The sequence below is a fragment of the Cyprinus carpio genome, chromosome A9, assembly GCF_018340385.1.
Source record: "Cyprinus carpio isolate SPL01 chromosome A9, ASM1834038v1, whole genome shotgun sequence".
Taxonomy (NCBI): Eukaryota; Metazoa; Chordata; class Actinopteri; order Cypriniformes; family Cyprinidae; genus Cyprinus; species Cyprinus carpio.
Genome location: NC_056580.1, coordinates 13,021,214 through 13,035,194, shown reverse-complemented (window position 1 = coordinate 13,035,194; position 13,981 = coordinate 13,021,214). Strand labels below are relative to the sequence as shown.

General features: G+C 35.0%; 2 protein-coding genes across 2 annotated transcripts; both read right to left on the bottom strand.

The window, feature by feature from the left end:
- Positions 1-7,850: 7,850 nt before the first annotated feature.
- On the bottom strand, positions 7,851-8,971 carry crygs3 (crystallin, gamma S3). Its single transcript, XM_042763584.1, has 3 exons — positions 8,899-8,971; positions 8,574-8,816; positions 7,851-8,194 (listed from the first exon to the last, which is right to left on the bottom strand). The coding sequence occupies exons 1-3, from the start codon at positions 8,914-8,916 to the stop codon at positions 7,922-7,924; spliced, it is 534 nt and encodes a 177-aa protein (XP_042619518.1). The 5' UTR covers positions 8,917-8,971; the 3' UTR covers positions 7,851-7,921.
- Positions 8,972-10,443: 1,472 nt separating this feature from the next.
- crygs4 (crystallin, gamma S4) lies at positions 10,444-11,324 on the bottom strand. Its single transcript, XM_019067144.2, has 3 exons — positions 11,224-11,324; positions 10,886-11,128; positions 10,444-10,770 (listed from the first exon to the last, which is right to left on the bottom strand). The coding sequence occupies exons 1-3, from the start codon at positions 11,236-11,238 to the stop codon at positions 10,495-10,497; spliced, it is 534 nt and encodes a 177-aa protein (XP_018922689.1). The 5' UTR covers positions 11,239-11,324; the 3' UTR covers positions 10,444-10,494.
- Between the last annotated feature and the right edge of the window lie 2,657 nt (positions 11,325-13,981).

Sequence of the window (13,981 nt, the reverse complement as noted above, 5' to 3'; positions counted from 1 at the left end):
ATGAAGAAACTTTCTGTGATGGAAAGTGTAAAACATAAAACTACACCACGTCCACGGCTTACAAGAGTGTGTGTAACGAACGCTCTTCGTTGTGATGAAAAATGTCTTACAGATTACACATGGGATGGAACTTAAAAGACATAGGCTAGGTCATGTTTACGGTCAGGCATATGGTGTTAGATACCAATCTGGCTCATGCTGTTATGACAACCTTGGAAGAAACACTGTGAATGGATCTGTGTCTGTATATATTGTGTTTAGTATCAAGAGACATCATTCTGTCAAACACTAATGAATGCCCATGAATGTCCTAATGCTGCATGTGTATAGAACACAATACTGCACAATGTAACAGCCTTAGAATCTGCACAGCAAAGCAACAACATTAGAGCAGATGGAAAAAGAGTATGGTCCCACATCGGTTCCTCCTTTTGGATTGTTTCTGATTTAAAAGCTGTAGACATTTTAATGAGAAGGGGGCTGATGTGCTCATCCTCAGTCATTGAGATGCAGAGAGCAGCTTACTGCACTGTGCAGAGGAATGATGAAATAAGAGCTAAAAATAGCAACCTCCCAGGATCCCCCTTTGCCCAGCACTGTAAACACCTAATTCCTGAGACAGTCTTGGGAAAAACAACACATCTGCAAACCTTTGAAAAATGATTTTTCAGTATGCTTTTCATATACACTGCAGGCAATTATAAATTTAAAACAACTTGCAATAAACATTTATGAAAATGGTAACACATCTGTCTACAGGAGTGGACATCATAAAGAACAAAGCTGCTAGGTTGTATTGTCCATTGGTATATAAAGCTTATTGTTATTTTACATTTTGATAATCTGCCGAAAACTAGCAGAAAGAATTTTCATTCTCCATAATATCTTAGATTCTATTCTATCAATTTCTATTAAGGTCCAATATTAAAACACTGTCAATAATAAATGTCAAAATGACATATAAAAATAAATTACTTAACAACAATGTGAAGCATTGGTATATTGTGGCAGTGTCCTTAACATTTTGATCATCAAGTGTCAGTTAAATTGCTATATGCAGTCTAAATCTACAAATACTGATAATCCAGAGTAACTAATAACAAAGGTGAGAACCTACCCACAGATGAATTCATTTTGTCCTCATTTCCCCACCAGTCCGGAGTCGTGAGTCCGGCTGTTTCTCAAAACTTAGTGACCTGCCTACCTAGACAGCTTTGCTGGGCATCATGTGCGTGTACATGAGCTGAGCAGACTCAAAATGCTATGAAGCCCAATAATGCAGCGAGCATCTCAAAGAATAGCGAGAGTGGTAAACAAAGTCCATGGGAAATATGGCGGATATTACAGCATCTTCTGGATAGTTTTGTACGAAAAATTGCCAATAAAGCGGGCAGCTGTGGCCTAATGGTTTGGGCACTAAAACGCATCTTCCAAACGCTTCTGGATAATACTGAACGAAAACCTAAAAAGCAGAGGAGCAAAAACCAAGCCGAATTAAAGGTGCTGCTGGCAGGAGTTGTAGGTGGGAGGGAGAATGAATGAACCGAAGCGCTCTCTCACCAGTACTACCCTCGAGATCACAGCGAGAGGCTGAAGTGCTCCTTGAGCTAAGCACCGAACCCCAGGCGATCCGTGCTCCCTGGACTGGATAGATAGCTTTGCCGAGCTCAGAGTTTATTTTTGTCCCCAAGTTCAAGATTGTTGTTCACTGCTTTCGTGTGTGTGTGCCACTTGGATGGGTTAAAATGCAGAGCACCAATTCCGAGTATGGGCTACCATACTTGGCAAAATGTCACGACTTTTCGCAAAAAAAAAAAAAAAAAATAATTTAAAGGCTTATTGGTTGGTAAACATAGCATTGTGTGATTTCAACGGTTTGGCGTTTAAATTATCCGAGTAACAGTTAGGTTACTTTTATTTAAATACACAGCACCTTATTTTTTCAACGCGGAATTAATCTGTTTTCTGGGATGTGTTTTGATGGTTATGTGTTAGTTTTAGGGTTTGTTGTGGAATAATGTGGGGGTTTAAGGAGACAAATAACAAGTAAACGGCGAAACTTTTTGCATTTAAGATAATACATTAAAATAATATGGTAAGACGAAACAATTTGCAATATCAAGCAGCTGTTTTGTACAGCTAAAAGTAGCTGGAAGCGAATGACACCGGAAGCCAGACACATAAAATGTAAAAAATGGCCACACTCGCTCTTAGGGAAAAATAAGGTGGATAGACTAAAAAAATAAAACGTAGTTGTAAATTATGCTGCATTCCAGGCAGGTTTGTAAGCCCGTAGGCCTAAGGCACGACTTCAAACCACGACTCACGACTTTGTAGCGTTCCAGGCAAGTCACATCAAACTGCCTGAGCACAAGGAATTGTAGCTAGATTATTAATTTTATTGCAACGTTATATTGAACTAAAGTCTATTTCTCACCGTGTACCATTTGCATAAACACCGCATCCATAGGCAATATTATCTGTAGGGGCTCCCATTGTTGTTTTGCGGGCTATGTGACATCAGAGGCGCGCCTATAATAGCTAGGAGGATGTGTTTCAATTCACTTTAGAATTTACTTTTTATGCTAGAATTACTTCCGAACTCGAGGAATTACAGTTAGTTCGTTAGTTCGTCAATCTGGTTTAGAAGTGGAAGGGTCACATAAACTGTTTATTTGTTCAGTTAAAGTAGCTAATTTGTTAGGAACACTTCATGACGATTGAACACACCTTTGTAAATGCTTTTAATACAACTCATTTTGGTCGTGAACCTGTCGGATGTCACAGCATCTGAAATGCACAACTGAGTTTAGAGTTACAGTGTGTTTACGTAAAAACATTTTACTACTAAAATTTTACTAATATATATAGTATAATATATATATATATTATAATATATATATATATATATATATATATATATATATATATATATATATATATATATATATATATAAGAGAATATATTTGTTTAGAAACCAGTTACAATTTTAAAGTTAAATTTGTATCCAAATCCAATAATCCAATAATTTTCTCCTATTAAATCCGGATGCTACTTATTGGACAATAATAATAATAATAATAATAATAATAATAATAATAATAATAATAATAAATGACATGGTACACAGAATCTCTTGGATTACAATTTGCAACTAGACAGATGTACTGTTACTTTTCCTACAGTCACAAATCTGGGTGTTATATTAGACAGTAACTTGTCTTTTGAAAATCATATTTCCCATGTTACAAAAACAGCATTCTTCCATCTTAGAAACATAAGCCAAGCTTGAAAACGTTACCAGTTTCTGATGCAGAAAAGCTAGTTCATGCTGCATGACCTCTAGACTGGATTATTGTAATGCACTGCTAGGTGGTTGTCCTGCATCCTCAATAAACAACACTGCAAAAAATGGCTTATCTTACTTAGTATTTTTGTCTTGTTTCTAGTCAAAATATCTAAAAATTCTTAAATCAAGATACTTTTACTAGATAAGCCAAATGACTTAAGATATTTAGTCTTGTTTCCAGAAAAAAAAAAAAAAACTAAATTAAGTGCATTTTGCTTAAAAAAAGTAAAATTATCTGCCAGTGTGGTAAGTAAAATACTCTTGTTTTAAGAATATTTTACTAACGTAACATTACCATTGGCAATGATTTGTTCTATATACTATGCTGCCCTCCTGTGGTGAAAACAGAAGGCACAAGTGAATCCAAAAACCTACACCTACATTTCATGGAAACCTCATTAACAAATTTATTTATATAATGAACATTTCCAGTGATGTTGAAAGTTCCAGTTCTTCCTCGGCTTCCTAATCCCTGTGGGTCATTGAAAGCTGGAGATGATGACAATAAACTGTGGTAGGAGGGGTGTCATTATTTAATGATTCGGACGCCGTCTGTATTTGTAACAGATTTATAACAGCACTAGATGAGTCATCTAATGTACCTCAGGCCGCGGCCCATAATTAAGGACCCAGCATGCCGTTCTGGGCCAGGTGTACCACCAGTCTGTCTGTCATCACCAGAAAGGAGCGAGATTGCCTTTAGCTTACCCATCCAGCCTGCCCATGAAATAATGAATCCTAATTTTCACCTGAATCTTAATTAGTCTTGATGGTCAGAATTATTAAAGGTAAATATATAATCTTTTAGTGTAGGTAATGGATTTGGCTTTTGTAGTGTGTAGTTTTTACACACAGTGGTTACACAAGTGAGGTCTGGGTATATGTTTTAAATGTGAAGGATCTCAAAGAAATCCAGCTAAGAAATAGATTTTGTTTAATAATTCATGCATTCATACTGATAAGAGTGAAGAGAGGTGTTAAGATACAGGCAATTAGTCTATAGCACTTAACGAGCTCTGCCTATTCTAGAAGTATACGGACTGCACAAAAGGTTAAAGATTAGGCTACCACCAGTTTTATAGAACGGATATTTAACAGAACACAAAAGCAACATGATCTCATATGTTTTTTTTTTCATAAAGTGTGGTTCTACCACACGTACATTACATTTCGATAGACAATTAGACGCACAATATGTGATGTCTCATTTAAAGGATTACAAAATGGTGAATCGTAAATACGTTTTTAGCTGTAAATACATAAAAATGTTTACTTTTAGACTTTGTACAGCACTGTTGGATTTTACAGTGCCCAAGACAACTCTTTCAACATTATTACTGTAGAAACTGAATGGCTTTTGTATAGATGACTGTGTTGTTGTTTTTTTGTTCCCCTGCCCCCTCTTTCCCCTCTGACTCTGTTGCTATTTCCTTACAAGGCAATTGTCTTGTCTGGAAAGTTTATTTTTAAATTCTTTTCATAGGATTAAAGTAATTCCTTTCAGCTGTGGACCTGTATCAGTGACTCAGAGGTTTAAAAATAGTCTTGGAGGAATGTGATTCTGAAAGCAATAAGAAAACATGAAATGTCATTTACATGGTAAAACAAATAACTGCAGGCAAGACAGATCAAACTAACATTAGTTTTTATTTAGGCCAGTGACACAACATGTGACATTTTTACTACTGTATGCAATACATCATTACATTTTGTAACTGGGTTTAAATTGCATTATATGCTAACAGCTTTAGAAGTCTGTTTTATAATTAATCCCTGGTGTATTTAAAGATGTCTCCATCTTTTACCAGTGCTATAACATTGCAGCAGGGGTGTCTCCACAATGACCTTGCAGTTCCCACTTGCAACTGCCAGGTAATTAACACCTGCACATACTTTGTCAGCTTGTTAAAACATAGCTGTACCACATAGTAGCAGCTTGTTTATTCTTGTTGAAGATGTAACTTTATTATAAGATAATTATTTTATAAGGTAGTTTTTTAAATAACAGACCCAAGCTGATGCTGATTATGTATTATTATTACGCCTTTAAACTTGCATGTAGCACATCACTAGTTATAAAAATTGTGATTTTTACACATATTTTGTTTTGTGGGATTTTTTTATTGTTGCAATATTGAAAAACATTTCACTACATACAAACTACAAGCAGATATGCTTTGACCTTCTTGAGGCGACATCTCAGCAAGCTACAAGACTGAAATGTGGATCTGTTTATCTCAGAATCTCTATCACTCTGTAAACTTTAATGATCCGGGAGCATTCCTACACTTCACCGTATACCCTTGTAAAGTATATTAAAATGTATATTTAAAGACCTAGTGTAGCATTAACCTTTATAAAACTCTTCTCAGTGAACTAGGCTGACACTTCATTTAGTTAATCTCGGTACATTCAAAAATCATTTGGAGTAGTTAATTAATGATTTATCTAACAGGATATGGTGATATTAAACTAACTATATATATATATATATATATATATATATATATATATATATATATATATATATATATATATATATAATAATAATAAAAAATAAAAAAAATAATGTATTGGCTGTGGAAAGCCACTGTTGTAATTTTCTTTAATCACTAAACATTCAATGTTGGCATTTTTTTGTCACTAAACTTGAGAATTGTGAAAAAAGTATTACAGATCAAATGCTTAGAATTTTCCAACAAAGTCAGCAATGGTTTTAATTGTGTTGCAACCATGTTGTGTGACTTTGGCATGCTGGGAGATTGAAAATACTGTACTGCTGCTGTTTTATGCTTAAGTTAGTCATATAAAATATAAAGAAACATTGTTAAATTTCTTTTTAAATATGATTGGCTACAGTGGATGTCAATAAAATCAATTTAAAAAATCTGATCATGGTACATACTTGATATCTTAATAACTCCTAAATTATTATTTAGGAATGTATAGACGATGGCCATTTATGATCATCAAGTCATTATGATCATCAAGTCATCAGAGCACCATATGTTAAAAAGTTATAAAAATGACTACCACAAGAGGGCGCTGTCAGGCTAGCAGAAAATGAACTAGCTCAAATACTAGTAAGTGAACTTTGTGAACTATCCTTCCATTCAGTGCTGGATGTCTATGGAGGAACCTGGACTAACAGATACGTGCTGCCCTGTGGGCCCACCAATGAAAAAATGCTTGCTGGTGTTCTTTGTGCAGAAAAAAAAAAAAAAAAAAACTCTTTTGTTTTCAAGCATACTCTTGTCCCTCTCTGGTCTGCATCAGCATTGTGGACTTTGGGTATATGCTGGACTCTGGAAAAGCTCCTGAGTCATCAACATGGCCTGAACTATTGTATGGGGACTTGGGGAGATTTAGCAGGGGTTATTGACCAGCAACTGCTCACACAACTGGCAGCTCATGCGCTCTCGCTCTGCCTATGCAAACACACAAGCACTCATTCTCTCATACAAATGGTTAAAAAACATGTGTGGTATGCATTCTCATGTGAACAGGTACTGGTAGCAAAAACAAAATTCCTGACCTCAGTGTCAGTACTGCAAAAAGCCTGAAGATGCAGTTTATTTTTAAGCCATTTATTTCAACCTGATTTTTCATCTGTCATGTAGATTATGAATAAACTTCAACTATATTTCTCAAATACAATTCAATTAATTAATTGTTTATTTATTTATCATAAAATGTACAGTTTGTCACGACAGTACTAAAATGTAAATGTAAATTCTGGTTTCTTGTATTCTATGAAATGTAACAGAAGTCAAAATATTTACATTTTAAAATCTAAGTTTGTAAGAAACCATTCAGAAGAAATAAACCAACAGAGGGGAGTATTGAGTTACATCAACAGCAGATGCTGAACACTATGAGAAGACAATTAATAAATAAATTAAAAAAATGGTTAACATTTGACACACACACACACACACACACACACACACACACACACACACACACACACACACACACACACACACACACACACACACACACACACACACACACACACACACACACACTTATTTATTTAATTTAAGTTCAGTAAACTTGAGGGTCAGTAAGGTGAGGGTAAACTATCACTTTAATTTATTAAGCAATGTTCTTTTGAACTTTCTATTCATCAAAGAATCCTAAACAAAATGCATCAGCATAAAACCAAGTCAGCATATTCAATGATTTCTAAAGTTCATGATATTGTGACACTGAAGACTACAGTAATGGCTGCTGAAAAGTAATCTTTGTTTTCACAGGTATAGACAATAAGAAGACGAAAAAAAAAAAAAGAAATATATATATATATATATATATATATATATAAAAATAGAAAACAATTGTAATAATATTTCATGATATTGCTGTTTTTTAATATATATATATATATATATATATATATATATATATATATATATATAAAATTACATGGTCTTTATTTAAATGCTTTGTTTGAAGACCAGCTTTTAAGTGGAACAAAATAAGACACAAGAAGACTGGGGCTTTAGGATAGCTCAGTGTCATTTTTTTTATTAAATAGTTAAGGAACAATTAACTACACACTGAAAGACCTAAATATCCTGAACACGGCGGATGGAGCCGACAGTAGGATGCATGGCACTCCAGTCAGTGAAGTGGTGGAACTCGCCTCTCTCCAACAAATACTGACGTCCCCTGTAGTTAGGATGCTCATAGAAGACCCAGGCCCCATCCAGAACATTACAGGACTGTACCTCATGGTGACGGAAGCGGTCATAGAGAGAGGGCCAGTCCTCACTGCACTCCATAATCTGACCCTGAAAGTCAGGCCGCTCATACAGACGGATACGGAAAACGCCAGTATGCTACAAAAGAGAGAGTGGATAGCCACATACCATTACAATGCATTGATTTCTTACAGGCCATTTACTGTAGAAAGAGCAGAGTCATATCTAGAATCACCTAAAATTATACTGAATTATTAAAAAAAAATTATTTCAGTTTATGCATACTGGGTTATTTTTGTTTAAACCTCCTCCAAGATCAAAATAAACTTTCAGTAGGGAACAATACAGTGTTATTTCACATCTGCCAGAGTTAAGGGCCAATGATGCTGTTCCTGAATGGTTAGTGTGGCATACAGTATATGTCGGTGTGGGCGACTGTTTTTGCTGAAAAGGAGGAACAACGACTTGTACTGGACTAAATAGCCCAGCTATGTTTCTCCAAACAGGGATGACTTACATTTCGCACCATGCGGCAAGACCTTATAGAGTCATTGTAGCCCATCCAGTGCTGGTAATCAGGATACTCTCCCCTGGTTAGGATGTACTGGCAACCCATGAATTTTGGACGTTCATACAAAACCCAGGCCCCACTTTCAACTTGGATGGAGTTACAGCGGCTGAAGTGGGATGACAGCTCTGGGCAGTCCATGCTGCACTCAAAGCAACGTCCCTGAAAGTTTTTGTCCTCATAAAAGATAATCTGTATGGGAGAAGATGTAGAAACAAAGTTAAGCCAAGGAAAAGATTGCAGAGTTAGTTTATGCAAGCAAAATATGTCTTACTTTTCCTATTTTGTCCATATTTTGTCCATATCCTCCCTTTGATGTATTCTGTGTATTGAAAGGGCAATGAGTGAGATTTATATGTTTCACATTGAGTTGTTCTGCCAGGCAAATCATTGTTATATGAATGGCCGCAGCAACGGCATCATCAACAGCTGATACTGCGATTGTTTCTAGATTGTTCCTGCAGATCATTGCATTGGCCATTGTATGAAACCCTGTCCTTTTGATTCTGCAATGGAGTGCAGAAAATATTTATTGGGCTAATTAAATTGTTTTCCAGATCCTGGTACTGGCATAGTTGGAGCAGCATTGGCGTCAAGCCAAGTTCATATTGAATGAGGTGTAACACATGCCAAATGAACTGATGCATTTGTGTTTGTACGCTGCACCCCAGACTCTTGCTCTACTGTCAGACAGAAGTGTAAACAGAATATTAAAACAAGACATTGGCTATTTACTGTATACTAAGTTTAATACAGGTTACATTATAAATAGTGGTAAATACTGTTGCATTAAGTACAAATAACAACAAATACCATATTTCCATATACTATAAATAAAGAGAGATGCTAAGTAAATAAAAATAATAAAGTTATATACTATTATAAGGTAAAAATGGAATTATAGAAATTATTATGCAATTATAAAGTAAAATATCTAATCACAGTGTGTGGAATTACTGAAAATAACTTTTTGCTCTCAGTCTAAATACACACTGTCTGATAAGAAAGTTATATATAGAATGTGGTATTATATTTTAAATTATAACTTCTTTTAATCTTATATAGGGCAAATGTAATATAATCTGATAAAACTTTTGATTTGCTTTGTAAGTTGTTCAGGAATTGGACTGCTGTTGTCGTTTGTTTGATTTATGTCAGAGTATAAAATATGTAAAACATCTTACTTGAAACCATTTCTGCTCAAGAGCTGCACACACTGTATGAACTCACAAGTATCACTCAGTGCTCAATATCACACTGTGTTTGTTAATTTAGGCCAGACGACAACTGGTCCATGACTGAGGCTGGTTTCTCCCAAGGTTTTATTTTTTCTCCATTTCTATCACATGATTGAGTTTGGGCTCCTCGCCACCGTTTCCTTTGGGTCATTTAGTTAGGGTCTAAAGACACTTAATATTCAGTAATATCATCACATTGACACTGTAGGAAGAGTACACCACTTGAATGTAACTGAACTGAGCTGAATAATGTCACTATTGTCTTCTGTAGAGACGCTTTTTAGCAACATCAAATTTGTTCATAATTGATGAATTTTGCAACATCAAAACAGTTATTGAATTGAATTGAATTAACATTCAACATTAAACTGAATAACAACATTACTGTCGCTAACACTTACTAAAGCACTATAAAAATAAAGATGACTTGATTTGACTTTACAAAGCAGTCATTCATAGAACTATAAATGATAAACTAGCTGTAAGAATGTTTTAATAGGTTAGGAATATTTCAGCTTTATATTGTTTTATGGCAACCAATAAAAAATAGACACAACTCACATAAATGAATGCCACTTCAAAGAATTTTATTTTTCAATATTTTTCAGTAGTAGTGACAACAAGTTTTCAATTCAACAGTCTGTGGTGATTTGACGAATAGAGCCCACAATGGGATGCATGGCCCCCCATTCAGTGTGGCGTCTGTACTCTCCCTTCTCAAGGAGGTACTGACGGCCACTGTAGTTTGCATGCTCGAAGAACACACAGGGACCTTCCTGGACCTTGCAGGAATGGATCTCTCTACAGTGGAAACGTTCCTGAATGGACGGGGTGCTTTCTGTAACTTCCCATGTTTGGCCATCAAAATTGGGCCTCTCAAAGAGCTTCAGCTTGAGATGTCCAGTAACCTGAAATAAACACAAATGATGTTTCTATGTTTACACCTAATCACACTGTTTACTTATAAACACAGACTCACTGAGAGCAATTCAAAGTGATTGTGTGTGTTGCCATTGGACTTACATGCCTGAGTAGACGACAAGATCGGACACAATCATTGAAGCCAATCCAATGATGATAATCTGGATACTCCCCTGGGGTCAGGATATACTGATAGCCCATGTAGTTTGGCCACTCATACAGCACCCAAAAGCCCCCCTTCACCTTTGCAGAATTACAGCGGCTAAAAAAAGGATGAAGGTCACTTGTGTCTCCCTTACACTCATAGGACCTTCCCTGGAAGTTCCTGTCTTCGTAGAACACAATCTGTCAGACAAAACACAACACTGACAGTTTACATTGTGCTAAAACATCATGACAAACTGTGGGACACAGACAATCAGGGAGAAAGAGGCACTTACACTCTCAGTTGTCATTGTTAGATGTGAAATGTTGGATAGCAAACCGTGCTGTAGTCTCTTTATACAATCCTGAACAAAGGCACAGGTTGTAAAAAATTTAATCAGCAATTCAAAAAAACATCTAAGCTATTGTTCTAAAGCACTGAATCATAGATTTGTTCAACAATAAAATTGTGAGTACCAAGCATCCCAACCTCAGTCAATAAACCCCAAGCTCAGGCTTGTTCAACATGCCACTACGCATTGACTAAACTTGTGTTTGTCTACTTACTGTAGCTAGCTCAGGGTGATTATTTATTTTACTACAGAAATATGCATTCAAATATTTGCCAACAGCACCCTCACACTATCAGCTATAGCAAAAAAACTGTTATAAATGGCAACCATGGTATCCATCAAGGAGGATTTAGAGGCAAAGAACTGGTGTTGAGGCATATACTGTGTCTCTTAGGGGCCATTCACACAGAACACTTTTAATTCATTTCAAAATGTGAGATGTAAGGCAATAGAATGCAAGGTCTACAGTAGAGACACTTTTTTCAAGTTTAATTTCTTTTTACTCTCATGTGCAAGACTTGAGTGCAAAAGTCAAACATGTCTGACTATTTATATATGGAAATGGAAATGTGGCGTGATAGAAAGCAAAAAGATGTCCTGTGTGGACAGCTCTCTTATTAAACAGATAATAGAACTGTATTATAAAAAGATGGATATAAAAGATGGATATAAAAGGTGGGGGAAAAGGCAAAAATTTAGGGTGCATCAATCAAAGATTAAAAAAATACATCACATACTTTAATGTTTCATTAAAGAGAGATCATCATAAAATTATTGTGGTAAAAATTAAAATCTTTTGATACACAAAATTACTTTTTTTCATGTAAAGTCTCAGCAAATCAGATAGTGAGGAAGTAAAGCTATATTTACATACGATTCAATAAATCTCAAACAAAATTATATCTTTTGGTAACACATTACATTAAAGTTCCCTTTATGAAGGGAAAACTACGGTGGCTGAGAGAGCTCAACATGCTGCAACTTCAGAAAACACACGCAAATAGAAAAAGCACCAGCAAATTAAGAAAACATTTTCATCAGTTTGACAGCAGGTGCTGCAAATGCTCACAACGCAAACAAATAAAGAGACGTGCTGCAAATACTCACAACACAACCAAATAAAGAATTTTATTTGCAGCACGTTTGTTTGTTTGCATGTGTTGTGAGTATTTGCAGTGCATTTCTTTATTTGGTTTTGTTGTGAGTATTTGCAGCGCGTTTGTTGTCAAATTGAAGTTGAAATGAAAAGTGAAGACCTGTGAACCATTTATTAATGAGTTATAAATGTTAGTAGACTGTGAAAGTGCACCTTAATGTAAAGTGAACAACTGTGAAGCATTTATTAGTTATAAATGTTAGTAAACTGTGAAAGTGAACCTTAATGTAAAGTGAACAACTGTGAAGCATTTATTAGTTATAAATGTTAGTAAACTGTGAAAGTGCACCTTAATGTAAAGTGAACAACTGTGAAGCATGTATTAATTATAAATGTTAGTAAACTGTGAAAGTGAACCTTAATGTAAAGTGAACAACTGTGAAGCATTTATTAATGAATTATAAATGTTAGTAACCTGTCAAAGTGAACCTTAAAGTAACGTGAACAACTGTGAAGCATTTATTAATGAGTTATAAACGTTAGTAACCTGTCAAAGTGAACCTTAATGTAAAGTGAGCATGTGTGAACCATTGATCAATGAGCTATAAATGATAGTAACCTGTGAAAGTACACCTTAATGTAAAGTGAAAACCTGTGGACCATTTATTAATCAGTTATAAACATTAGTTACCTGTCAAAGTGAACCTTAATGTAAAGTGAACACCTTTGAACTATTTAATAATGGGTTATAAACGTTAGTAACCTGTCAAAGTGGACCATAATTTAAAGTGAACAACTGCAAACCATTTATTAATGCGTTATAAATGTTAGTAACCTGTCAAAGTGAACCGTAATGTAAAGTGAACACCTTTGAACTATTTATTAATGCACTATAAACGTTAATAATGTCTAAACATGAAGATGTTTAAACAATTTATTAATGAATTGCAAATGTTGGTAACCTGTCAAAGTGAACCTTAATATAGAGTGGACACACTAATCAATTATTTATTGATTATTGTTGCACACACAGGAAAAAGTTGGTATTTTTCTGGTGAAATGTATTTTATTGTTGTTGCACTATATCAATAAACAACTTTTAACTTGGAAAAAACATTAATCTTTTCTTTTAAAGCACATTGGAACATTACTGAGTATACTAAAAGTGGCTTATCCAAGTAAACTCACATTAAACAATTCAGAAAAACAATCAAGTATCCCATCAAATTATAACTAAGCATCACATCTAAACAACAAAAATATTTGATAAATGCAAGTTTAATAAAGGCAACTAAAATTTACAATTTAACTAATTTAACAGTTTTAAAATAATCATTAAATCAATGACCAAAAGCACCATTACAGAACATTATCATATAAATAAGCAATCAGTAATGATTTTTGATACCATGATAGAACCCCTGTACCTTGAGTATTTGGGCATCCACTCTTTCAGTACCTGCGCACAAGTTAACCATCCAAGGGAGCGCTGTCGAGGTTATTTATTTGTATGGTAATTAATTGAACTAACAAAGCGACAACACATAAACATTTGAAGAAAAAACTCTGCCATGTCATCTCGTTAGCTTAACTGTGCATTGGCCT

Coding starts and splice junctions, on each gene's coding strand:
- crygs3 (XM_042763584.1), bottom strand. Junction 8,195..8,573: donor CTTGCCGCATGGTGCGAAAT/GTAAGTCATCCC, acceptor TCTCTTTTGTAG/CATACTGGCGTTTTCCGTAT.
- crygs4 (XM_019067144.2), bottom strand. Junction 10,771..10,885: donor CTTGTCGTCTACTCAGGCAT/GTAAGTCCAATG, acceptor TGTTTATTTCAG/GTTACTGGACATCTCAAGCT.